At 34.4% G+C, this 25,370-nt stretch overlaps 2 protein-coding genes across 2 annotated transcripts; both read right to left on the bottom strand.

Annotated features, from left to right (window-relative positions):
• Positions 1–789: 789 nt before the first annotated feature.
• On the bottom strand, positions 790–1,631 carry LOC147402186 (ethylene-responsive transcription factor 11-like). The gene has a single exon (XM_086443737.1). It carries the CDS (start codon positions 1,526–1,528, stop codon positions 989–991), a length of 540 nt encoding a protein of 179 aa, XP_086299863.1. The 5' UTR covers positions 1,529–1,631; the 3' UTR covers positions 790–988.
• A 16,850-nt stretch (positions 1,632–18,481) lies between these two features.
• On the bottom strand, positions 18,482–25,275 carry LOC147402185 (uncharacterized). The gene is made up of 2 exons (XM_086444483.1): positions 23,208–25,275; positions 18,482–20,975 (listed from the first exon to the last, which is right to left on the bottom strand). The coding sequence occupies exons 1-2, from the start codon at positions 25,249–25,251 to the stop codon at positions 18,916–18,918; spliced, it is 4,104 nt and encodes a 1,367-aa protein (XP_086300609.1). The 5' UTR covers positions 25,252–25,275; the 3' UTR covers positions 18,482–18,915.
• Positions 25,276–25,370: the final 95 nt, after the last annotated feature.

Raw genomic sequence — 25,370 nt, 5'->3', positions numbered from 1 at the left:
ACAAATTGTAATTCTAAATATATTCTTACAAAAATTTTACATTTTATCTGATATATCTCTCGTCAACTTACTAAAACATAAAACTATGTCAAAAATACATCAAAACACAAAATTATGTCAGAAATACTTATCAAAACTTATATTTAAATATAAAATTTTGTCAAAACAATTCTAGGCAATACTTCAAAATGTACTTTTGAGAGTACTTATATTCTAAATACTTCTGACTTCTATATCCACACGGGCCCAAAAATTGGGAAAAATATTTCTAGAGATTCACGTCTCAATTTTCTACATAATTTACACTGATCCCTATGAAATTTGTATTTGTATGGTTTTTACTGAGAGGCCTGAGTCTATGAGTCGTTAGATCACTGATTCCCGATTTAGTCTCGAAAAGATGGGAAGATATTTTTAGAGATTCCCACTGTATCCTTTTTTTTTAACTAAACTATGCCGATCTCTAGGAAATCCCTGTTTTCCCTCCATATTGCCTTGCCCTGCTTTTTTATTTATTGAGAGAACCAGAATTCGATGACTAAACGAGTCTCAAGCCAATAAAATAGTGACGCGTGGAAATAGTCCAACGGGTTACTTACTCAACAGTTTCCCTTGTTGGCAAACAAAACGAAAAAATAGTGAAGTAAAACCGATTTACCCAGGTAACCTGTGTCCTCTTCCGACAGTTCACAATCTCACTGACATGTTCGATTAAACTCAAAGAAAGAAAAAAAAAAAGAAAAAAAGGACGAGTTGATTCGTCCGAGTCCGAGACAGTGACTAGGTACATAGTTGAAACATTTGTTTAATTAAAAACTTCAAGGTTTCTTGAACTGTACACTACAGGAATAAAAAGTTACAGCTGAGGACAAAATGGGAACAAAACAAAAAAAAAAAAAATTAGAAACGCTGCCTGCTTCATCAGCGACAGTGTGAACTTCCTAGAATTTATCATCTTTATAAATCTCAATCAACAAGAACCGTCAGATCAAAAGGGCGGCGGCGGGAGATTAAGATCGAACGACAGAGGTTTCTTTTCATCCTTCCTCGCTTTCTTCTTCTCTTGGTCGCTCTTCACTACAGCATCCACAGCATCAAACTTAAAACCGGAAAAATCAGAAACAACCGGAAAACCAGCCGGATCTCCGGCAGTAGATAACAGATTCAGATCATCTCCGGCGAAATAAGACGATCTAAACTGCTGAAGATTTTTCTGGAAAGTTCCAGAAGAAACAACAGATCCGATCATCCCTCCATCGCCGAAGTTCGTTTTCGCTTTAGGTCCACGAAGATTCCTCGCGGCTTCATCATAAGCCATAGCGGCTTCCTCGGCTGTATCGAAAGTTCCAAGCCATTTCCTCGTCTTCTTCCACGGATCTCGAATCTCAGCTGCGAATCGCCCCCATGGACGCTTACGTACGCCTCTATAATGCGCCTCCTTAACTGGCGCCACAATCTTCACTTGTTCCTTCTCTCCACCGGTAACAGAGAAACCTTCCTTACGAAGATGAAGCATCTCCACCGCCATTAGCCGGTAACTCTAGGTATGGTTACCGGATTGGACTGTACGGTCTTCCTTTGTAGGGAAGAAAGGGAGAGTTTGAGGGAAGAGAAGGGAAGTGAGGGGGTATTTAAAGGGAAAAAAGTAGACGGTCTTCGTTAACCCCGACAGAGAACTAATTTATTATTTTTTGGGGATATTTTTTACCGCTTCATTGAGTCTTGAAATTAAATGCAAACGTGCATGTATTTGTACATTTAATGTACGGTAGAGATTTGGTATGCCGAACGAGACGGATCATCTTCTGGACTTTTTCTTGTTAATTTATCGTGTTTTTCTAAGGTTAAATTTCTCAGTTATTGATTTTTTATAAATCTGTTTAATTTATCGTGGTGTTTTAAACAATAACATGCCTTTGACCTTGGACTACTTAGGAAAATTAACAGAAAATTACTTAAATGTCCTCATCTTAAATCCTTGATATTTCTTCCTAAAATTCATCATATTCAAGCCCTTCAACCTTAAGTCATTAATAATTTATTACAAATGTCGAGGACTTGATCTACGCATCTCAAAGTCCTTTTAACGGTGGATAAAACTTAGTAAGGCCTTTTTCTTCACTATAATACTAAGGAAAGAGTTTCTCGAATAATTTATTAAGTTTAAAGGTTGAAGGAGATGTAATCTTAAGCTTAAAAATGGGGGTAAAAAAAATTCTATCCTAAGGTTGCTGGTTTTACCGAGAAAAATCAATAGTTTTTAACTAAAGGTTAAAGATGAGGGTATTTTAAGTCATTTTCCATTGGTCTCTAGAAAAAGACTGAAGTGCAGGGGTATATGATCAGTTTTAAAATACAAGGGATGACCCAAATAGTCATCTAAAACGAGTGGTATGTCCAAATCACGCTATTTTAAAGACTCGGTCAGGTTCATATTTACTTGAGAAATGTTATTGTGAATCAGAACCCATTTAACTAAGATAAAAAAAACCAATTCAAATCTTGAGAAAAAATAATCCGATTTCTGAGTTTGATTGAATCGTTAGATTCCAACTGGACTCAATTGCACACCACCCATCCAAACCCAAAAACTGATTCTTATAATAAATGATCTCCTTGGTCAAGAGATTGAATCCAACGGCTAGTATTTTCTGATAGGGAAGATATGGTGGGCTGTGACCCACAAATAGATATGGCCCATCAATTACCGAGTAGGAAGAGAGGTGTCTTAAAGGAGAGGCCACAGAAACTTTAATTTCTCCTTAGATGAGAGTAGATAACGCTCGAGTGTTTGGTTGCAGTGATAATTGTATCCTCGATTCATTTCTCACTTATACCCACTACACAGCATAGTGACAAAAACTTGTGATTAAATCATGATTTTAATAATTATTGATTAAATCCCGATTTTTTCAAAAAATCAGAATTAATCATGATTAAATCCTGATTTTTTCAAAAATTCGGGATTAATCATGATTTAATTCAGATTTTTCTTTTTTGCATTTTTAAGTATTATTTTTTCATTTAATATATAAAATACATATTTTCTATTCTAAAAATAATTACTTTTTAATTTATCCGACGATTTCCAATATTACTGATTTTTTCCATAACTTTCTCTTGCCCAAGTATTCCCGAACCCCAACTTTGTCACTATGCTACAACGAAGCTAACATCGGCCATGCCATCAGCTTATTTTGCTGCAAAAATTCTTAGGTCTTGCAAATTTTGTTTTAATGGCAATTTAGAAAAAAAATTGTAAAAATCATCGAAATTAATGATACACCTTTAAAAAAAAAAAAATACAAGATTTGATCTTCACCCTTTGAATAAAAGTCAATTTTATTGACTGATAGTGAAGTAAAATTGATTTTGAATATTTCTCGAAATGATCTTTCACACAAGGGAAACTATTAAAATGCCATTATATGTTCTCTCTTTCGCCTTCTTAGTAGACTTTTTTTTTTCTGAATTTATTTATTAGTCATTTTGCCCATCCAACACGGGCAACATAATAACCCATTAAAGTAGTCCATAGAGGAACTTTCCTAGAACCTTTACTAAGTGACAAATTAATAAAAATGGCAAGTTGACTAGATAATATAATCCATTAAATCGATCGACAAACATAATTTCAACAATCTAAACATGCAAGATTTTTTTTGGATTGAATACCAAAACCTCGTATGATCTAATTTGTTACTAGATAAATAGGAAGTAATGGATTTATCCTAGAAATTACCTGACACATGTGTACTGGAGAAGGGATTGCACGTGCTTTGAGGATTAGTCGGATTAAAAAATATTATTTGTGACATTTATAAATCAATAAGAAGTTTGTTTTTGTTGAAAATAGAGGATAAATGTGTGTAAGTTGAATCATCGACCAGATTTCAGAAGAAACTACTTACAAAATAGAAATTGGTTGTTTCCTTCGTCATCTTTTCAATGCAAACAATAGAAATAAGAAATATAGAAAATAATAAAATAACTTAATAAAACTTACAAAAAAACGAAGAAGTGGAATATTTTATTCAAAATGCATATATGTTATTGATATTGTTGCATAAACATAGTCAAAACCTAATTAGGGATGGCAAATGGCAGGTTTAGCTAAATCCATCCACAACCCTAGTTATAATAGTTTGCCTCGAATCCGTTCCGATCCTACTTGTGTCTGAATTTTTTTGACCCATCCTTGCCTCGCCTTGTCTTATCCCTTTTTAATGTTAATAAATAAAAGAAATATCGGTGGAGGTTTAAACTTAGAATGTGGGGATACTTTTTATATATCTTACATTTAATTAATTGGCACTTCTTGATAATACTCTAATATACATATATAATCAGGATGGGATGAGTTAACGAGGTGGGTTATATCAAAATTGTCTTCCCCCTTAAACGAAATCCATTTTTAATTTTCAATATCGAAATCGCCCTGAAACAATTTAAAATAATGAAAACCCGACCCTACAGGGTGCAGTCGGGGCGGGGCAAAATTACCATCCCTAAACCTAATGGAGGAACCCTCCTACTTACAGGGCACTTGGCTTTTGAATTTATTCCATGCCTGCTTTTTGTTAATATTTGAGATACCTCCTTGTAATTGCCACGTGTAATTTGAAGGAGAGGGTGTTTTGTTAACTTGTGTCTTAAGGTAATTTAAGTACACCTTCAAAATAAATGTTTAAGGTTGTTTTGGTTAAAAAAAAAAAAAAATCTTAAAGCAATTTTGACACCAAAATCAATTCCCAAAGTATATTTAATGCATATTAATGTTTACCCTTAGGGTCCATGTTAACAAAAACCCAACCTAATGTAGAGTATGTAACGTCATCAACACTATTAAATTAAATCGAAAGTTTTGATCAAACCGTTGTCTCACAAACTTCACTCATTTTTATAGTGATTTGGATGTAGTAATGTCACACTCGAACTTCACTCATTCCTACATTTTATTTTTATTTTATTTTTTTAATTTCCTATTTTCCTGACTCAACAAGAATGAGAATTTGAATGAAATATCTTGCGAGTAAAAAAATATTTTTTCCTAAACTCGTTCCTAAAAACTGCAAGAAACTAATTGAAGTGATGAAAATAACATTTCCCACAAAATATTATAAAAGAAAAAAACTTTTTTTTTTCAAAATTCCTTTATCTTCAATTAGATTTGGTGGCAAGATTGACACTTGTATTTGAAGCAATTTAATTAATTATTTGTTTTTCACCATGGATCCATCTTTGTAATTTCAAAAAATTAAAAAAATAAATTCACCTAAGCTATATGTGGTTGAAGAAAAAAATCAAAAATTTTTTTGACAAAAAAAAAGAAAGTATTTTAAAGTCTCATTCTATTAGACCTTTTTAAAAAGGAGTCCCGATAATATGACTTGTTAGGTGGCATACTGAATTGACTCCCTGAAGTGGACAAACTCGAGAGTCGTAGATTTGTACGTCTCGGGATACACAACTCCCTCGGGTTACACTTTTTTATGGGGAAACACAATTGTGTATCCCGAGACATAATTATCTATGGATCTCGAACTTATCATGTCAGGGAGTCGATTGAGTATGCCACATGATGAGTCTTATTATCACGACTCTTTAAAAAACCATGATCAATGGACTCAAATATATTTAACAAACCCAAGGAGACTGGCTAGTCCACTCTCCACCTAAAAAAACCCATGGTGAAAAGAAATCAGATCAATGGTTATAAACTACCAATCAAGATGGATTTTTTTAATGTTTGGGTCCACCAAAGATTGGGCAAAACATTCACTAGATTAGTAAGCCCTAACAGAAGGATGTACCAGATATTACAGAGCCGTGTTAAATCAATACGACCAAACATACAGAATCTGTTTACGTGGCTGATGTGGTAAGGGCTCAGAATCATAGATTTTTTCTTCGGGATACAATATACAAAGATCAACAGTTCTGTGCCCCACCACGACTATTTTAAGGTATGGGACCATCGAACATTCAGTGGCCCGGGTGCATAACATCAGTGTCCTTATTAGTACTAGAGCTCTCTTAAACAAGCAATTAAAGCCCGCTTACCCGCCAGATTTTCTGCCTTTTGTTTTGTTAAATTAGTTAATTTAATCTTTAGCCGAAAAGTGTAGGAGTTTAGATATATATATTACTCGTTTTTTTAATAGTATTCGACTGCGCCGGCTAATTATTTTCGAAGCATGTTTCCTTATACGATGATGATGATGATGATGATCATGCACAATGGATGAATGCATGGATGGGTGATTGTTTGTGAGTCTTTATTTATGGTCCTTATAAGTGTTTGTAGATGTTTCTAAGTGGACGTGTGTCGTAATCATAGATATTTTTCGTTAAGATACAAGTGCGAACTCGATAAAAACATATATAATTATAACTCAGAAATGTCCACCATGATGCCCCTCACAATATTAATTCAACTGAATCCAATCTCAAAACAAATGCAATTTTTTTTTAGAATTGTGTTGGGGTGACACAAAAAGAGATACGAAGATGACAAAAACTCGTGTTGATGTGCACAGTACTGTAAATATTTTTTTGTGAGATACGAGTAAAAAACATCTACAACTATAGGCATGCCGCCACATCATTTTTATCACCTTTTTGTTTTCATTTACGTCATTCCAACATTTTTTTTATATTATATTATATATATATATATATATATATATATATATATATTATATATATATATATATATATGGTCCCGTTTAGCACCAAACATTTTGGCCAATCATTATTGTCCTACATGGGTTAGAAGTTTTGGAATGGACTGATTTTTGGTGAGGATGATTTCTACGGTGAGGAGATCATCCTCACCAAAAATCAGTCTATTCCAAAACTTCTAACCCCAGTTTACAAGTTGAAAAATCGTGGACTATCCATTTTTTGTAAACCATTTTTGATGGGATTAGAAGTTTTGGAATGAGCTGATTTTTGGTGATGATGATCTCCTCACCGTAGAGATCATCCTCACCAAAAATCAGCCCATTCCAAAATCTCTAACCCATGTTTTGAAAAATGTTTTGCCAAAATGTTTGTTGCTGAACATTTCCATATATATATATATATATGGGTAGCGTTCAAGGGCAAACTTTTTGGCAAAACATTTTTCAAAACATGGGTTAGAGGTTTTTGAATGGGCTGATTTTTGGTGAGGATGATCTCTACGGTGAGGAGATCATCCTCACCAAAAATCAGCCCATTCCAAAACTTCTAACCCATGTTTACCAGTTGAAAAATCGTGGACCGTCCATTTTTTGTAAACTATTTTTGATAGGGTTAGAAGTTTTGGAATGGGCTGATTTTTGGTGAGGATGATCTCCTCACCGTAGAGATCATCCTCACCAAAAATCAGCCCATTCCAAAACTTCTAACTCATGTTTTGAAAAATATTTTGCCAAAAAGTTTGCTAAAAAGTTTGCCATTGAACGCCCCCCTATATATATATATATATATATATATATTTTAAGATGTGAGCCAAGCATTAGTTGTTGAGTAATGGAAGTCGAATAATATGTCACGTGGCAATTGAGACAGTTACGTATCGACTGTGGAAGTAGAGATACGTACCGAATTATCTTTACTGATGTGGGACCCAGAAGACTTTCGAATCTCACTCAACTCCGAGCGGTTTGTTTACTGTTGAAGTACCATATTAAAATCCCAGTTTGGATAGGTGTAATGACCAAAACGCCCTTCTAAAAACCTTTCAAGTACATGTATAAGTACCTCTTAATTACATCTCGACCATTTCTTTGACTAGCAGGTTTTCTATGCATTATATTCTATTATTATATTAATAACAACATCGTCAAAAAGAACGTAAAAAACGTGCTTCGAATCCCAAAACACGTTAACAAGAAAGAAATTACAAGGCACCTTTAAATAAAACAACTTCTATTGCCACACTAATATTTTACTAACATCACATGAGTTATTCTTAAGTGATTTATTTATGGTGATTCTTCATTTCACACCATACTGTTTATTTTAATTCTCAAAACATGTATTCATCATTTTTATAATTTAAGAATTTGTGAGTTCGCTACTTTTAATATTTATGAATTCATAGATATATCAACGTATTCATTGACTATAAAAGTGACGAATTCATTAGAAATGATAATATATTGAGATCGAAATTTGAAAATAAATTATACATATTTTGAGAAAAATCTTATTTATCATGTGAATAAGGATAGCGTTAGCAAAAGTTGGTGTGGCAATAGAATCTCTTTTTAAATTATACATTCAATACCAACGCGGCAAAGAGTTAAATTAATCTGTGCAAAATACTTCACTATCAGTTTTAGTATCATGTGAATAGGGATGGCCTTAGCAAAAGTTGGTGTGGCAATAGAATCTCTTTTTAAATTATACATTCAATATGACTGTCAATACCAACGCGGCAAAGAGTTAAATTAATCTGTGCAAAATACTTCACTATCAGTTTTAGTGGCAAAGAGTTAAATTAATCTGTGCAAAATACTTCACTATCAGTTTTAGTGGGACTCACGTTTGACAGAAATTGCATCGTTCCATGTGGATGACATGGAAAGATTTGATCACGTGGATTATCGCCATACATTTAACGTCTGGCTGACGTACTAAAGATTGTAAAAAGATTTTTTTTTCTTCTAGGGAGAAACATTTTCCCCACTAACATAGTAAGATTTTAAACCTTATCAATGGTTATTTTCCCTTTATAACCGTGTATCCTTATAGACAGTGGACCGGACCCTTATCTAGGCTTTGTTGAGCCCATAATCATGATTTTGTCCAAGGACTAGTCTCAAGGGACGTCCAATGCCTGTATATCACACGCACTTGATAAATGAGGGTGTACCTTCACAGGTGGACCCTAAGGAATTAATGCTCATCTTGAGTATCAAACTCACAACCTACAAACATTAATCGCTTATCGGTCTACTATGGGTTGTTTTGATAAAATGAATTACTACATTAACAATCCAACATCATAGCCTTCTAAGTTTTTTTGAAAAACTCTGATAAAAAAGAAAAAAAAAGTCTTTTGAACTTGACTTAAGGTTTTGAAAATGTACACCTACTGGAGCTCCACATAACCCCCAAAGTTAAAATTCATAGAATTTTGTCCTCTACAACTCTGAAGCATTGAATCATGTTTTTGGATGCCACAACGTGAGCGCAAGGACCCTTAAGAGGGTGAAATCCTTACTAACTTAGTAAGGCTAGTCAGACTCTTATTCAGGGTCTACCAGGTCAGACATCAAGGATCCAACAAACGATAGACATGGGATGAGAAATACCAATTTCTAGGGATGTGTACAAATTTCGTAAGATTGAATGAGGAATATACAAAGATTATCAACTGCCTGACGTATGAAATTAGCTACATTTACATTTTCAAGGGTAATTTAAAAAATACTTCTCCCGAATTGTGGCAATTGACAAACATCTAAGATATCCTTCGTTGCCTTCTCAAGTGATTTCCACTCAAGTTTTTTAAAAAAAACCATCAATTAAATTTTGCATTAGGCCTCGTGGAAATGGAAAATTTTTAATATATTTTGTGAAAGATATGCCTAAACTTAAAATCCAATGGTCATATTAAGTCAATTTTAAATAAGAGAACTTCTATTGCCACACCAACCTTTTACTAATGCCACATGAGTTATTCTTAAGTGATTTATTTAGGGTGAATCTCCATTTCACGCTAACCTTATTCATTTTAATTCTCAAAATATGCATTCGTTATTTTTATAATTTATGATTTTGTGAGTTTTCTATTTTTAATATTTATGAATTTGTAGATATATCAACGTATTCATTAATTATAAAAGTGACAAATTCACTAGAAATGATAGTGTATCGAAATTGGAATTTGGACATAAATGACGTACATTTTTGGAAAAATCCCATTTATGTACATGTGAGCAGAGTGACGTTAGCAAAAAATTGGTGTGACAATAGAATCTCTCTCAAATTATACATTGTGACGGTCAGTTCAATTAATCAGAGCAAAGTAGTTCAGTGCCAGTTTTAGTGGGACCCACGTTTGATAGAATTTGCATCGTTCCATGTGGATGATATGGAAAGATTTGATCACGTGGATTATCGCCATACATTTAACGTCTGGCTGACGTAGTAAAGATTGTTAAAATTTTTTTTAAGGAGAAACATTTTCCTCCTCCCCCCCAACCAACCAACCAACCAACCAACCGTTTATCCCTCTAGACAGCGGATCGGATTCGGATCTAGGCTTTGCCCAGTCCATAACCATGATCTTGTCCAAGGACTAGTCTCAGGGGACGTGCAATGCCCACATATCACACGTGCTTGATAAATAAGGGTGCACTCTCGCAAGTGGCCCATGAGGAATTAATGCTCGTATTGAGTATTGACCCAATGGCCATCTCAATGTGGCGTCCATATACACTATTGGATGCTACATATATGTAGGGCTTAAAATTTTATGAACTCGAAAAAAAAAACAAAAAGAACAAAAAAGAAATCGGATTGAAAAAAGAGATTTTTTTTTGTCCTTGGACTTAAATTTGAAATCTGATGTAAAGGAGTGGGGGGGGGGGGGGGGGGTCAAACTCAATCTAGACCACAAACAAGAGGTTAAGTTGTCATTTGGACCAATGTAGCAGTCCATGTGACATTAAAAATAACTTATTAAACATGCTCTTCCTCACTCAGTCATTAACTTATTAGGTTTTTCCTTTTTTTTTTTTTTCTCTTCTTTTTCTTTTTTACAATTATTTTTGAAAACATATACCAAAAAGTCTCCTCTAAAAAAAAATATTGACTCTTAAGTACTCACTTTTACAAATATTAGTCTAGAAAAGAATTTTGAAGCAAAAATGTCATAATTACTCTTTCAACTATTTTTGAGGTATAACGAAACGTGTTATTTGAGGTACTCATTTGTTTTTAAATTAATGACATACCCCTTGAATACCATTATCTCTTATAGATCAATGAAAAAAAATTCCAAACGAAAAAATTAAAAAAAATCCTTAATTTCTTTTCTCAAACCTAGTAATCTTTAATTCACATAGATGATGACGACGACGACGACGATGATAATGGAGAGAAATATGGCCATCATCATCAAACTGATTTAGTATATGTTTATTAAATTTATTAAAATAAAAAAATAATTTTAAATAATTAAAATGTAATTTTAAAATTCGACTTGAATGCTCATCGAGTTGATTCAACAAAAAAATTAGCAAGTTGATCAATTATGATTATATTGAATTTATGAATAATTTTTAATAAATAAAAATATTTATTACTATTTTTCACATCAATATTAAGAAGCAAATAAATTGATCAAATCTTTTTATTTAACTCGGTATATTTTTATTAGATAAAACCACTTGAAAAATTGTTAAAAAGGTATTTCAGGTATTTTCCTTTAAAAAATCTTTAAAAGATCCTTAATAGATTAATATTTTATTAAGTAAGGCTTGAATGATCCGTATTATTTACTAGGGGACTATTCGATATATATTCTCAATAAAGAGTCCTTCGCAGTCATTGTCCCTATTTTTTTTACCTCCATTTTAACCTTTAAGATTCTATCAACTTCAACCTTCAAGTCTGTAGAAGATTTGATTGAATTTGAGTAGAAAATCAAGGGTTTCCTAAGGGTCATAATCTAAACCTAGGATTTATTCTATTTTATTTTATTTTTTAAAATAATTTATCTTCTTAATGCAAAAGGCAAATGATTTCACTACAATTTTACAATGATAATTTTGAAAATATCACAAAACCTTACCCAAATGCCAAACAAAACTTATTCATTCTAAAAGACAATAGAATTAATAGAAATATTAGCAAAAAATAAATAAATAATAGTTTTGAAGGTTACTACCATCCCATTAACTAATACGATTCGCAATTTAATTCAATAGAAGCTCAAATTCTCGAGGCTCAAATTTCATACAAAAACATTTAAAATTTGCAGCTGTAGTATGATGCAACATTGGGTCTCAATGAGCCGTGCCAACAATCAGAATGGGTTGGGACCCAAGTTCAACGTATTGTCACTAAATAGGAGCAAATAAAAAATAAAAAAAATCGAACACAAACGTAGGAATTGGAAAGCAAATGTTTGATTTTCAAGCAGGCAAGTTCCTAAAATCCCGACTAGACAAAAACTGAACATGGAAAAGCTACTAATCAAAATTCATGACAACAATAATTGGCATGATTATAAATAAAACATCAATATAGCTTGAATCGATCTCACTTGAAAGGAATGAACTTGGCAGGATCAATGAGTGGCTCCAATCTACCATTTGTAATGAAATCTTGACTTTGGCAATGAGTTTGCATCTCTTGAGCCTCCGCAACTCTTCCCACCTTGGATAACCCACCTATAAGTGTGTAATACGTAATTATGTTGGGAGTCATTCCCCTGTGACACATATCTTCACGCAGTTGCATGGCTTCATCCAATCTATTAACCTTGCAATATTCATTGATCAAAATGTTATAGCTAAAAACATTAGGTTCATGACCACTATCGACCATTGAATCAAAAACATTTATCGCCTGTTCCATTTGGCCTTGCAAACAATATCCATTCATCAATGTATTGTATGTAATGCGATCTGGATTTGGGCCATGAGTTTGCAACTTATTGAAAATCTCTTGAGCATCCACAACTCTCCCCGCCTTGCTTAACCCACCTATAAGTGTGTTATACGTAATTATGTTGGGAGTCAATTCCTTGAGATGCATATCTTCACGCAGTTGCATGGCTTCCTCCAATCTCCCAACCTTGCAATAGCCATTGATCAAAATACTATAGCTATAAACATCAGGTTTATGACCACTATTGACCATTGAATCAAAAACGTTTACTGCCTCTTTCATTTGGCCTTGCAAACAGTATCCATTCATCAATGTACAGTACGTGATTATGTCTGGCTTTACACCTCTTTGAATCATCAAATCCAATAGTTTATGTCCTTCTTTGGCCATCTCTTGTTTGCAAAGAACATCCATTAGTGTATTTAACACATGCATATTCGGTGAGATGTCATGGTCTATCATTTCATTGAATAATCTTATTGCTTCTTTCCCTTGACCACAACTGCATAATCCATGAATCAAAGAGCTATACGTGAAAACATTGGGCTGAATACCTCTTTGAGGCATTAATTCAAACATATCGTGTGCTTCTTTGGTCCTCTCATTTTTGCAAAGACCATCTATCAAAATGCTAAAGGTTATTACATCACTTATATCAATAATTTCTTGAAAGAGGTTCAGTGCCTCATTTACACGACTCTCCTTGCAAAGTCCATGAATAATGATATTATACATTATTGTATTAGGCTTCACAAATCTTTCTCCGTTGTACTCCTCCATCCCCCTTATCAAGCTAAGAGCCTCATCAACATTCCCACTCTTGCAAAGCACCTTAAGTATGCTACCACATTTGACTTCATCGTGTGGATTTCCACTCTTCACTATTTCTTTAAACAACCCCATCGCACGAGCTAATTTATCCTCCTTAGAGAGTCTCTTAAGCAGAGTGTTCAAGGTTAAAGCTGAGGGATCTGGTTCAAACCCACGTTTCAGAATCATTCCCAAAACAGAAAAACCCAAATCAACACGACCCAAGTTGCAGTAGCAATCAATCAAGATATCATATGTGAATTCGTTGTGTGGATATCCATTCTTCTCTATTTCCTTAAACAACTCCATCGCCTGCAATGCTTTACCCTCTTTACAGAGCTCCTTAAGCAGATTGGTCAAAGTTCCGGGTTCCGGTTCAAACCCACTTTTCAGAATCTTCCCCAAAACAGAAAAACCGAAATCAATACGACCTAAGTTGCAGTAGCAATTAATCAAGATGTTGTATGTGAATAAATCTGGTTGAATTCCTGCAGAATCTATAAGTGTAAACATGGGTAACAAGGTAGAATACTGTTTGATCTTGGTGATGGATCCAAACAGTCGATTAAAATAGAAAATGGAGGGAATGGATCGCATTTCAACCATGTGATTGAACAAACCTAATGCCTCATCAATCCCAAGTGTTCCTGATTTACATCTCTGTATTACGAAATTCTCGAAATGGGTCTCAGTATCGTAAGGATTTGGATTTGGGTGTGATGGTTGTGTAGTTTCGGAACGAAAGTGTAAAAGAGAAGAGAGTGCAACGACCTTTTGTTGATGATGATTTGTTAAAACTGCAACATCTCTTGACATTTTGATGACTGAAACTGAATCTCTTCTTAACATCGTCATCATGGTTTCAAGGCGAAAACAAGATGATGGAAATGGTTGGTTCCAAGGCGAAAACAAGCTGATGGAAATGGTTAAGACATAGAAGAAGAGAGGTGCTAATGGTACCCCAACTTTTTCTTATAAAATAATAAAAGGAAAGTTGCTATTGCCACACCAATTGTTACTAATGCCGCACAATCTGTTTGCAATTTTTTGATGGTGTATATATTTAATTGGTGTGGCATTAGTACAATTTGGTGTGCCAATAATAGCTCTCTAATTTTCAAAATAATTTGTACTACTTTTGAGAAAAAGTTTTGATAATCTGACATAGGCACATGGCAATTCATCGACTTACTTGACGTGATATGCTTAGGAATCGTAGATGTACTCTTCTCAGGATACAGAATTATGGTTCCCCCATAAAAATGTGTGGTTTTGTATCCTGAGAAGAGCAGATCCATAGTTTTCAAGCCTGTCACTTTTATAATCTACGAATTTGTTGATAAAATATTAGTGAGTTTGCCTTATCAATGATCTCACTAGTAATTTATCAACAAATTCATTGATTATAAAAGTCTCTAATTCACCCAAAAAGCATGTTTTAGGAATTAAAATGAACTATGCTCCAAAATCAGAATTTGCACATTAGTTGCATACGTTTTGGGAAAAATCACCCCCAAAAAATTGACAGAACTTTTGGTGGCACCCTAACTTCTACTTATTCTAAACCAATGAGTGTTGGGCGTAGTGGCTACTGCCTCTCTCTAAAAAGGGGAGGTCTTTAGAATAAGCCCACTCGTTGGTAGATAGTTCATCCCTTTCATAAAACAGATAAAAATGCTTTGCTACAATTATGGATCGAATTAAATTTGAAAAGCGTCGAAATTTTTCTGATTGATTATTTATGGCCGTTTGATTTGAAAATATAGTCAAATCCAATTATTATGTATAGTAAAATATCAATAGATCCCTCCGGTTTGTGGACCCAAAAATGTGAGTCGAAATATTAAGGTTGAGTGAAGAAGTTTTTGTTTTTACCAATATAATTCGATATCATATATGGTGTTCAGGATTCAATCCAAATTGGTCAATTAGGACAAAGATTGCTAAAGAGTTCCGTTAGGACACCTGGTCTAGAATTTCTTCCAATATGTTCTTATAATTGTTGTCAAATGAATTTTTGGTAAGGGACTTCCCGCGCCTACAATCCTTCCAAAATCTAACTTTATCTCCCCCTTACCTTACTGACTTTCAAATCTATCCTATTTCTAAAATCAGGTAACACATAAAAGGAATCCCTTGCACCCATAAGTACCCTTTTGGGGTAACTTCCCACTCTACATTTCAAGACCCGATTTTGAACTCATTACACAACCCCACATGCTATTCTCCTCCATCTTAAATCTCAGAAACTGTGGCATTGATATTTTCATTGAAGGAAGAACATGAATCACCAATCTGCCACCCATTCTTAAAGCACAAATAGACATCCATCCAACCATGTGAATCTTGTTGTTCCCACCCTTGTCATTCCAGAAATCTTGGACCAGCTTATCCCACTCAACTCTCCTAAAGAATGAAATCAGGATTACAACAACAAGTAATCTGGTTTTAATTTTCAGTGCGTATTTTAAGGTATTTGATGAACTTAAAAGAGTTCCTTATTGATAGGGATATGCTACATTTGTTGTTTCATCTTTGATGCAGGACACATCGATTCAAAGATCATGAACAAAACAACTAAGTCTACATAGAATTCACCTTCATCAACTGAAGTGATATTATCGCTCACAAGCCATCTAAATATCCACAAATGAAGTAGTCTACAAATTAGGTTTCCCACCAATGGACAGTTAAGTAGTTGATAAATCTTCAACAAAACGTTCCCCAGTATTAATGAGAGAAGGTTGCTAGAATTATAAAAGACAAAGTATCTTAATAGAAATGGTGCTTCCGCATATTCGCAAGCCAAAAGATACAAACTAATAACCATTTTATACTTCAACGTCAAAAGTATAGAACATTAATATAATTTTTTTTGAATATGACTTAAATTTCCAAAGCAAGGCACCATAGACCAGAGGTATCGACAAAAAGGAAAAGAAAAAAAACTTATAATTTCATTAACTAATGTAGATATATTAACGTATTCATTAACTATAAAAGTGACAAATTCACTAGAAATGATAGTGTATCGAAATTAGAATTTAGACATAAATGACGCACGTTTTGGGAAAAATCCCATTTATCTACATGTGAATAGAGTGACGTTAGCAAAAGTTGGTGTGACAATAGAATCTCTCTTAAATTATACATTACGATGGTCGGTTCAATTAATAAGAGCAAAATAGTTCACTACCAGTTTTAGTGGGACCCACGTTTGATAGAATTTGTATCGTTCATGTGGATGATATGGAAAGATTTGATCACGTGGATTATCGCCATACATTTAACGTCTGGCTGACGTACTAAAGATTGTAAAAATATTTTTAAGGACAAACATTTTCCTCCCCCCCCCCCCCCCCCCCGCCCCCAACCAACCAACCAACCAACCAACCAACCGTCTATCCCTATAGACAGTGGATCGGACTCGGATCTAGGCTTTGCCTAGTCCATAACCATGATCTTGTCCAAGGACTAGTCCCAAGGGACGTGCAATGCCCACATATCACACGCGCTTGATAAATGAGAGTGTACCCTTGCAGGTGGCCCTTGAGGAATTAATGCTCGTATTGAGTATTTACCTAATGGCCATCTCAATGTGGCGTCCATATACACTATTGGATGCTACATATATGTAGGGCTTAAAATTTTATGAACTCACAAACAAAAAAAAAAAAAAACCCCGGATTGAATAAAGAGATTTTTTCATCGTTGGACTTAAATTTGAAATTTGACGTAAAAAAATGTGGGCAAAAGGGGGGGATGCTATTTTTCAAACTCAATCTAGACCACAAACAAGAGGTTCAGTTGTCATTTGGACCAATGTAGCAATCCATGTGACATTAAAAATAACTTATTAAACATGCTCTTCCTCAATGTGTAGCTAAAAATTCTTTTAGAGATTTTTTTTTTTTTTGACAATGACTGCAAAGACCTAATTTTTGAAAATATGTACCAAAAAATCTCCTCTAAAAAAAATATTGACTCTTAAGTACTCACATTTACAAATATTAGTCTAAAAAAGAGTTTTGAAGCGAAAATGTCATAATTACCCTTTCAACTATTTTTGAGTATAAAGAAACGTGTTATTTGAGGTACTCATTTGTTTTTAAATTAATGACATACCCCTAGAATATGATTATCTCTTATAGATCAATGAAAAAAATTTCAAACGAAAAAATTAAAAAAAATCCTTCATTTCTTTTCTCAAACCTAGTAATCTTTAATTCACATAGATGATGACAATGACGACGACCATGATGATGGAGAGGAATATGGCCATCATCATCAAACTGATTTGATATATGTTTATTAAATTTATTAAAATATAAAAAAAATAATTTTAAATAGTTAAAATGTAATTTTAAAATTCAACTTGAATGCTCATCGAGTTGATTCAACAAAAAAATTAGCAAGTTGATCAATTACGATTATATTGAATTTATGAATAATTTTTAATAAATAAAAATATTTATTACTATTTTTCACATAAATATTAAGAAGCAAATAAATTGATCAAATTTTTTTATTTAACTCGGGTATATTTTTATTAGACGAAACCACTTGAAAAGTTGTTAAAAAGGTATTTCAAGTATTTTCCTTTAAAAAATCTTTAAAAGATCCTTAATAGATTAATATTTTATTAAGACTGACTTGAATGATCCGTATTATTTACTAGGGGACTATTCAATATATATTCTCAATAAAGAGTCCTTCGCAGTCATTGTCCCTATTTTTTTTACCTCCATTTTAACCTTTAAGATTCTATCAACTTCAACCTTCAAGTCTGTAGAAGATTTGATCGAATTTGAGTAGAAAATCAAGGGTTTTCTAAGGGATATAGTCTAAACCTAGGATTTATTCTATTTTATTTTATTTTTTAAAATAATTTATCTTCTTAATGCAAAAGGCAAATGATTTCACTACAATTTTACAATGATAATTTTGAAAATATCACAAAACCTTACCCAAATGCCAAACAAAACTTATTCATTCTTAAAGACAATAGAATTAATAGAAATATTAGCAAAAAATAAATAAATAATAGTTTTGAAAGTTACTACCATCCCATTGTAGTCCCCCATTAACTAATACGATTCGCAATTTAATTCAATAGAAGCTCAAATTCTCGAGGCTCGTATTTCATACAAAAACATTTAAAATTTGCAGCTGTAGTATGATGCAACATTGGGTCTCGATGAGCCACGCCAACAGTCAGAATGGGTTGGGACCCAAGTTCAACGTATTGTCACTAAATAGGAGCAAATAAAAAATAAAAAAAATCGAACACAAACGTAGGAATTGGAAAGCAAATGTTTGATAGCTTTCAAGCAGGCAAGTTCCTAAAATCCCGACTAGACAAAAACTGAACATGGAAAAGCTACTAATCAAAATTCATGATAACAATAATTGGCATAATTATACTTATAAAAAAAAAAAAAAAAAATTGGCATGATTATAAATAAAACATCAATATAGCTTGAATCGATCTCACTTGAGAGGAATGAACTTGGCAGGATCAATGAGCGGCTCCAATGTACCATTTGTAATGAAATCTTGACTTTGGCCATGAGTTTGCATCTCATTGACAATCTCTTGAGCCTCCGCAACTCTTCCCACCTTGGATAACCCACCCATAAGTGTGTTGTACGTAATTATGTTGGGAGTCATTCCCCTGTGACACATATCTTCACGCAGTTGCATGGCTTCATCCAATCTATTAACCTTGCAATATCCATTGATCAAAAAGTTATAGCTATAAACATTAGGTTCATGACCACTATCGACCATTGAATCAAATACGTTTACTGCCTCTTCCATTTGGCCTTGCAAACAATATCCATTCATCAATGTATTGTATGCAATGAGATCTGGATCTGGGCCATGAGTTTTCAACTTATTGAAAATCTCTTGAGCATCCACAACTCTCCCCACCTTGCATAAACCACCTATAAGTGTGTTATATGTAATTATGTTGGGAGTCAATTCCTTGAGACGCATATCTTCACGCAGTTGCATGGCTTCCTCCAATCTCCCAACCTTGCAATAGCCATTGATCAAAATACTATAGCTATAAACATCAGGTTTATGACCACTATCGACCATTGAATCAAAAACGTTTACTGCCTCTTTCATTTGGCCTTGCAAACAGTATCCATCCATCAATGTACAGTACGTGATTATCTCTGGCTTTACACCTCTTCGAATCATCAAATCCAATAGTTTATGTCCTTCTTTGGCCATCTCTTGTTTGCAAAGAACATCCATTAGTATATTTAACGCTGGCATATCTGGTGAGATGTCATGGTCTATCATTTCATTGAATAATCTTATTGCTTCTTTCCCTTGACCACAACTGCATAATCCATGAATCAAAGAGCTATAAGTGAAAACATCGGGCTGAATACCTCTTTGAGGCATTAATTCAAACATATCGTGTGCTTCTTTGGTCCTCTCATTTTTGCAAAGACCATCTATCAAAATGCTAAAGGTTATTACATCACTTATATCAATAATTTCTTGAAAGAGGTTCAGTGCCTCATTTACACGACTCTCCTTGCAAAGTCCGTCAATAATGATATTATACATTATTGTATTAGGCTTCCCAAATCTTTCTCCTTCGTACTCCTCCATCCACCTTATCAAGCTACGAGCCTCATCAACATTCCCACTCTTGCAAAGCTCATTAAGTAGGCTACCACAGTCGACTTCATCGTCTGGATTTCCACTCTTTACTATTTCTTTAAACAACCCCATCGCACGAGCTAATCTATCCTCCTTAGAGAGTCTCTTAAGCAGAGTGTTCAAGGTTAAAGCTGAGGGATGTGGTTCAAACCCACGTTTCAGAATCATTCCCAAAACAGAAAAACCCAAATCAACACGACCCAAGTTGCAGTAGCAATCAATCAAGATGTCATATGTGAATTCGTTGTGTGGATATCCATTCTTCTCTATTTCCTTAAAAAACTCCATCGCCTGCAATACTTTACCCTCTTTACAGAGCTTCTTAATCAGATTGGTCAAAGTTCCGGGTTCCGGTTCAAACCCACTCTTCAGAATCTTCCCCAAAACAGAAAAACCGAAATCAATACGACCTAAGTTGCAGTAGCAATTAATCAAGATGTTGCATGTGAATAAATCTGGTTGAATTCCTGCAGAATCTATAAGTGTAAACATGGGTAACAAGGTAGAATACTGTTTGATCTTGGTGATGGATCCAAACAGTTGGTTAAAATAGAAAATGGAGGGAATGGGTCGCATTTCAACCATGTCATTGAACAAACCTAATGCCTCATCAATCCCAAGTGTTCCTGATTTACATCTCTGTATTACGAAATTCTCGAAATGGGTCTCAGTATCGTAAGGATTTGGATTTGGGTGTGATGGTTGTGTAGTTTCGGAACGAAAGTGTAGAAGAGAAGAGACTGCAACGGCCTTTTGTTGATGATGATTTGTTAAAACTGCAACATCTCTTGACATTTTGATGACTGAAACTGAATCTCTTCTTAACATCGTCATCATGGTTTTAAGGCGAAAACAAGATGATGGAAATGGTTAAGACATAGAAGAAGAGAGGTGCTTATGGTACCCCAACTTTTTCTCATTACACCCCATTTATAAAATAATAAAAGGAAGGTTGCTATTGCTATTGCTATTGCCACACCAATTTTTACTAATGCCGCACAACCTGTGTGCAATTTTTTGATGCTTTATATATTTAATGCTGTGGCATTAGTACAATTTGGTGTGCCAATAGTAGCTCTCTAAAGAAGGAACAATAGTTTTTTCAAAATAATTTGTACTACTTTTGAGAAAAAGTTTTGATAATCTGACATAGGCACATGGCAATTCATCGACTTACTTGACGTGATATGCTCAGGAATCGTAGATGTACTCTTCTCAGGATACAGAATTATGGTTCCCCCATAAAAATGTGTGGTTTTGTATCCTGAGGAGAGCAGATCCATAGTTTTCAAACCTGTCACTTTTATAATCTACGAATTTGTTGATAAAATATTAGTGAGTTTGCCTTATCAATGATCTCACTTGTAATTTATCAACAAATTCATTGATTATAAAAGTCTCTAATTCACCCAAAAAGCATGTTTTAGGAATTAAAATGAACTATGCTCCAAAATCAGAATTTGCACATTAGTTGCATACGTTTTGGGAAAAATCACCCCCAAAAAAATTGACAGAACTTTTGGTGGCACCCTAACTTCTACTTATTCTAAACCAATGAGTGTTGGGCGTAGTGGCTACTGCCTCTCTCTAAAAAGGGGAGGTCTTTAGAATAAGCCCACTCGTTGGTAGATAGTTCATCCCTTTCATAAAACAGATAAAAATGCTTTGCTACAATTATGGATCGAATTAAATTTGAAAAGCGTCGAAATTTTTCTGATTGATTATTTATGGCCGTTTGATTTGAAAATATAGTCAAATCCAATTATTATGTATAGTAAAATATCAATAGATCCCTCCGGTTTGTGGACCCAAAAATGTGAGTCGAAATATTAAGGTTGAGTGAAGAAGTTTTTGTTTTTACCAATATAATTCGATATCATTTATGGTGTTCAGGATTTGATCCAAATTGGTCCATTAGCACAAAGATTGATAAAGAGTTCCATTAGGACACGTGGTCTAGAATTTCTTCGAATATGTTCTTATAATTGTTGTCAAATGGATTTTTGGTAAGGGACTTCCCGCACCTACAATCCTCCCAAAATCTAACCTTGTCTCCCCCTTACCAACTTTCAAATCTATTTTATTTCTAAAATCAGGTAACACATAAAAGGATTCCCTTGCACCCATAAGTTCCCTTTTGGGGTAACTTCCCACTCTAGATTTCAAGATCCAATTTTGAACTCATTACACAACCCCACATGCTATTCTCCTCCATCTTAAACTGTGGCATTGATATTTTTATTGAAGGAAGAACATGAATCACCAATCTGCCACCATTCTTAGAGCACAAATAGACCTCCATCCAACCATGTGAATCTTGTTGTTCCCACCCTTGTCATTCCAGAAATCTTGGACCGGCCTATCCCACTCAACTCTCCTAGAGAATGAAATCAGGATTACAACAACTAGTAATCTAGTTTTAATTTTCAGTGCATATTTTAAGGTATTTGATGAACTTAAAGAGTTCCTAAGTGGACCCTTCGAATTTATTGATAGGGATATGCTACGTTTGTTGTTTCAACTTTGATGCAGGACACATCGATTCAAAGATCATGAACAAAACAACTAAGTCTACATAGAATTCACCTTCATCAACTGAAGTGATATTACCCACAAATGAAGTAGTCTACAAATTAGGTTTCCCACCAATGGACAGTTGAGTAGTTGATAAATCTTCAACAAAACGTTCCCCAGTATTAATAAGAGAAGGTAGCTAGAATTATAAAAGATAAAGGATGTTAACCACATTTTATGTGGTCTACTTTATAGAAATGATGCTTCCGCATATTCATCAGCCAAAAGATACAAAATATAACAAAATTTGAATATGACTTAAATTTCCGAAGCAAGGCACCATAGAACAGAGGTACCAACAAAAAGGAAACGAAAAACTTATAATTTCATTAACTAATGTATCATTCAAAAACTAAGCAAATTGCCATATTCACCATCATCGAACAATATTCCTCTATGGGACTGCATGATGAAAGAAATTTATAACATAAATAATATGATCCTTAAAGCACGCAGTTACAACATTCCATAGAAAGACTTTCTAACTGCTAACTCAACAATGAGTACGTTAACTTTTCCTTAGCACTCTGGTAAGAACTTACGAAGCATTTCCACATGTTCACGATCTAATCCAGGCTTCATAAGCAAGTTGACTAACATAGAGGTGGTCTCTGCACTCGGTGAGAAACCCCTCTCAATCATTGTATTGAGGAGATGAATTCCCTTATGGATAGCATTATTTTGAAGGAGCCCTCGAACCATGACATTGAATGTGAATTCAGTAAGAGAACCCTTCTCTTCAATTTCCATGAACAAATTTTCCGCTTCTCTAAGCATTCCTTCCTTAAGAAATCCATTGATCATTATGGTATATGTTTTAGTGTTGGGTTGCAAACCTTTGGTAGAAAGGTTGCAAAACAATTCCTTTGCCTCCTTCACATTCCCAACTTTGCACAAATTGTCAATAATGATGCTGTAAATTACAATATTTGCTTTTAGTCCATTACTTTCCATTATATGAAACAATTTTATTGCCTCGGAAAAGTAATTATTTGCATATAAACCATCCAACAATATGCCATACGTGAAGATATCTGGAATTTGGTCATGAGTTTGCATTTCATTGAAAATCGCTTGAGCATCCGCAACTCTCCCCACCTTGCATAACCCACCTATAAGTGTGTTGTATGTAATTGTGTTAGGAGTCAATCCCCTGTGACGCATAACTTCACACAGTTGCATGGCTGCATTCAATCTCCTAGCCTTGCAATAGCCATTGATCAAAATGTTATAGCTATAAACATTAGGTTTTTGACCGTTATCCACCATTGAATCAAAAACTTTTATTGCTTCTTTCATCTGACCTTGCAAACAGTATCCATCCATCAGAGTATTGTACGTGACTCTATCAGGCTCTTCACCTCTTTGAATCATCAGTTCCAATAGTTGGTGTGCTTCTTTGGTCATCCCTTCTTTGCAAAGAGCAACCATTAGTATGCTAAATGAAGATCTATTTGGAGAGATTTTACGGTCTATCATTTCATTGAATAACCTTGTTGCTTCTCTCCATTGACCTGAAAGATATAGTTCATGAATCAAAGTGTTGTACGTGAAAGCATCGGGCTGAACACCTCTTTGAGACATTACTTCAAATACATCGTGTGCTTCCTTTGTCCTCCCATCTTTACAGATAGCCTTTATCAAAATGTTAAAGGTTATTAGATCAGGTGAGATTCCATGGTTCAGCATGTCATAAAAAAGCCTTTCAGCTTCTTTAAACATGCCAAAATTGCATAAACCATGAATTAAAGACCTATAAGTGACAACATTTGGCACAACGTCTTTTGTGCCAATCATTTCTTGTAAGAGGTTCAGTGCCTCATTTATGCGACTCTCCTTGCAAAGTCTATCAATGATGGTATTATACATGATTGTATCAGGCTTCTCAAATCTCTCTCCTTTGTACTGCATCCCCCTTATCAACCTAAGAGCCTCATCAACATTCCCAGTCTTGCAAAGCCCATCAACCACAGTACCATAAGTGACTTCATTGTAAGGATATCCAATTTCCATTGTTTTTTCAAACAATTCGATCGCCTTCACTACTTTGTCCTCCTTAAAGAGCCCCTTAAGCAGACTGGTAAAAATTATGGGATTTGGTTCAAACCCAAGTTTCAGCATCTTTCCCAAAACAGAAAAACCAAAATCAACACGACCCAAGTTGCAGTAGCAATTAATCAAGATGGCAAAGGAAAAGAAATTAGGTTGGATTCCATTTCCTTGTGCAGAAGAAGAATCCATCATCACTGTATTAAACAAAGATAACAAGGTAGAATACTGTTTCATCTTGGAGATGGCTCCAAATAGATGATTAAAAGGGAAAATGGAGGGAATGGGTCGCATTTGAACTAAACGATGGAACAAACCCAATGCCTCATCAAGACCAAGTGTCCCTGATTTACATCTATCTCTTACAAAATTCTCGAAATGGATTTCGGTATCGTAAGGATTTGGATTTGGATTTGGGTGTGATGGTTCTGTAGTTTTGGAACGAAAGAGAAGAAGAGAAGAGAGTGCAACGACCCTTTGATGCCTTAAAACTACAACATCTCTTGAGCTTTTGATCATGACTGAAACTGTATCTCTACTTAATATCGTTTAGAAGATTCATGGAAATAGTTAAGACATAAAGGAAGAGAGGTACCAATGGCACCCCAACTTCTACTGATTACACTTCATTTATATAT

This window comes from Akebia trifoliata, chromosome 5, assembly GCF_017979445.1.
Source record: "Akebia trifoliata isolate Shusen 1 chromosome 5, ASM1797944v1, whole genome shotgun sequence".
Taxonomy (NCBI): Eukaryota; Viridiplantae; Streptophyta; class Magnoliopsida; order Ranunculales; family Lardizabalaceae; genus Akebia; species Akebia trifoliata.
The sequence above is the reverse complement of the archived record's forward strand: the minus strand, read 5'-3'. Positions and strand labels throughout refer to the sequence as shown.

Coding starts and splice junctions, on each gene's coding strand:
- LOC147402185 (XM_086444483.1), bottom strand. CDS start 25,251: ATGATCAAAAGCTCAAGAGATGTTGTAGTTTTAAGGCATCAAAGGGTC. Junction 20,976..23,207: donor TCGTAAGTTCTTACCAGAGT/GCTAAGGAAAAG, acceptor TGTCTTAACCAT/TTCCATCATCTTGTTTTCGC.
- LOC147402186 (XM_086443737.1), bottom strand. CDS start 1,528: ATGGCGGTGGAGATGCTTCATCTTCGTAAGGAAGGTTTCTCTGTTACC.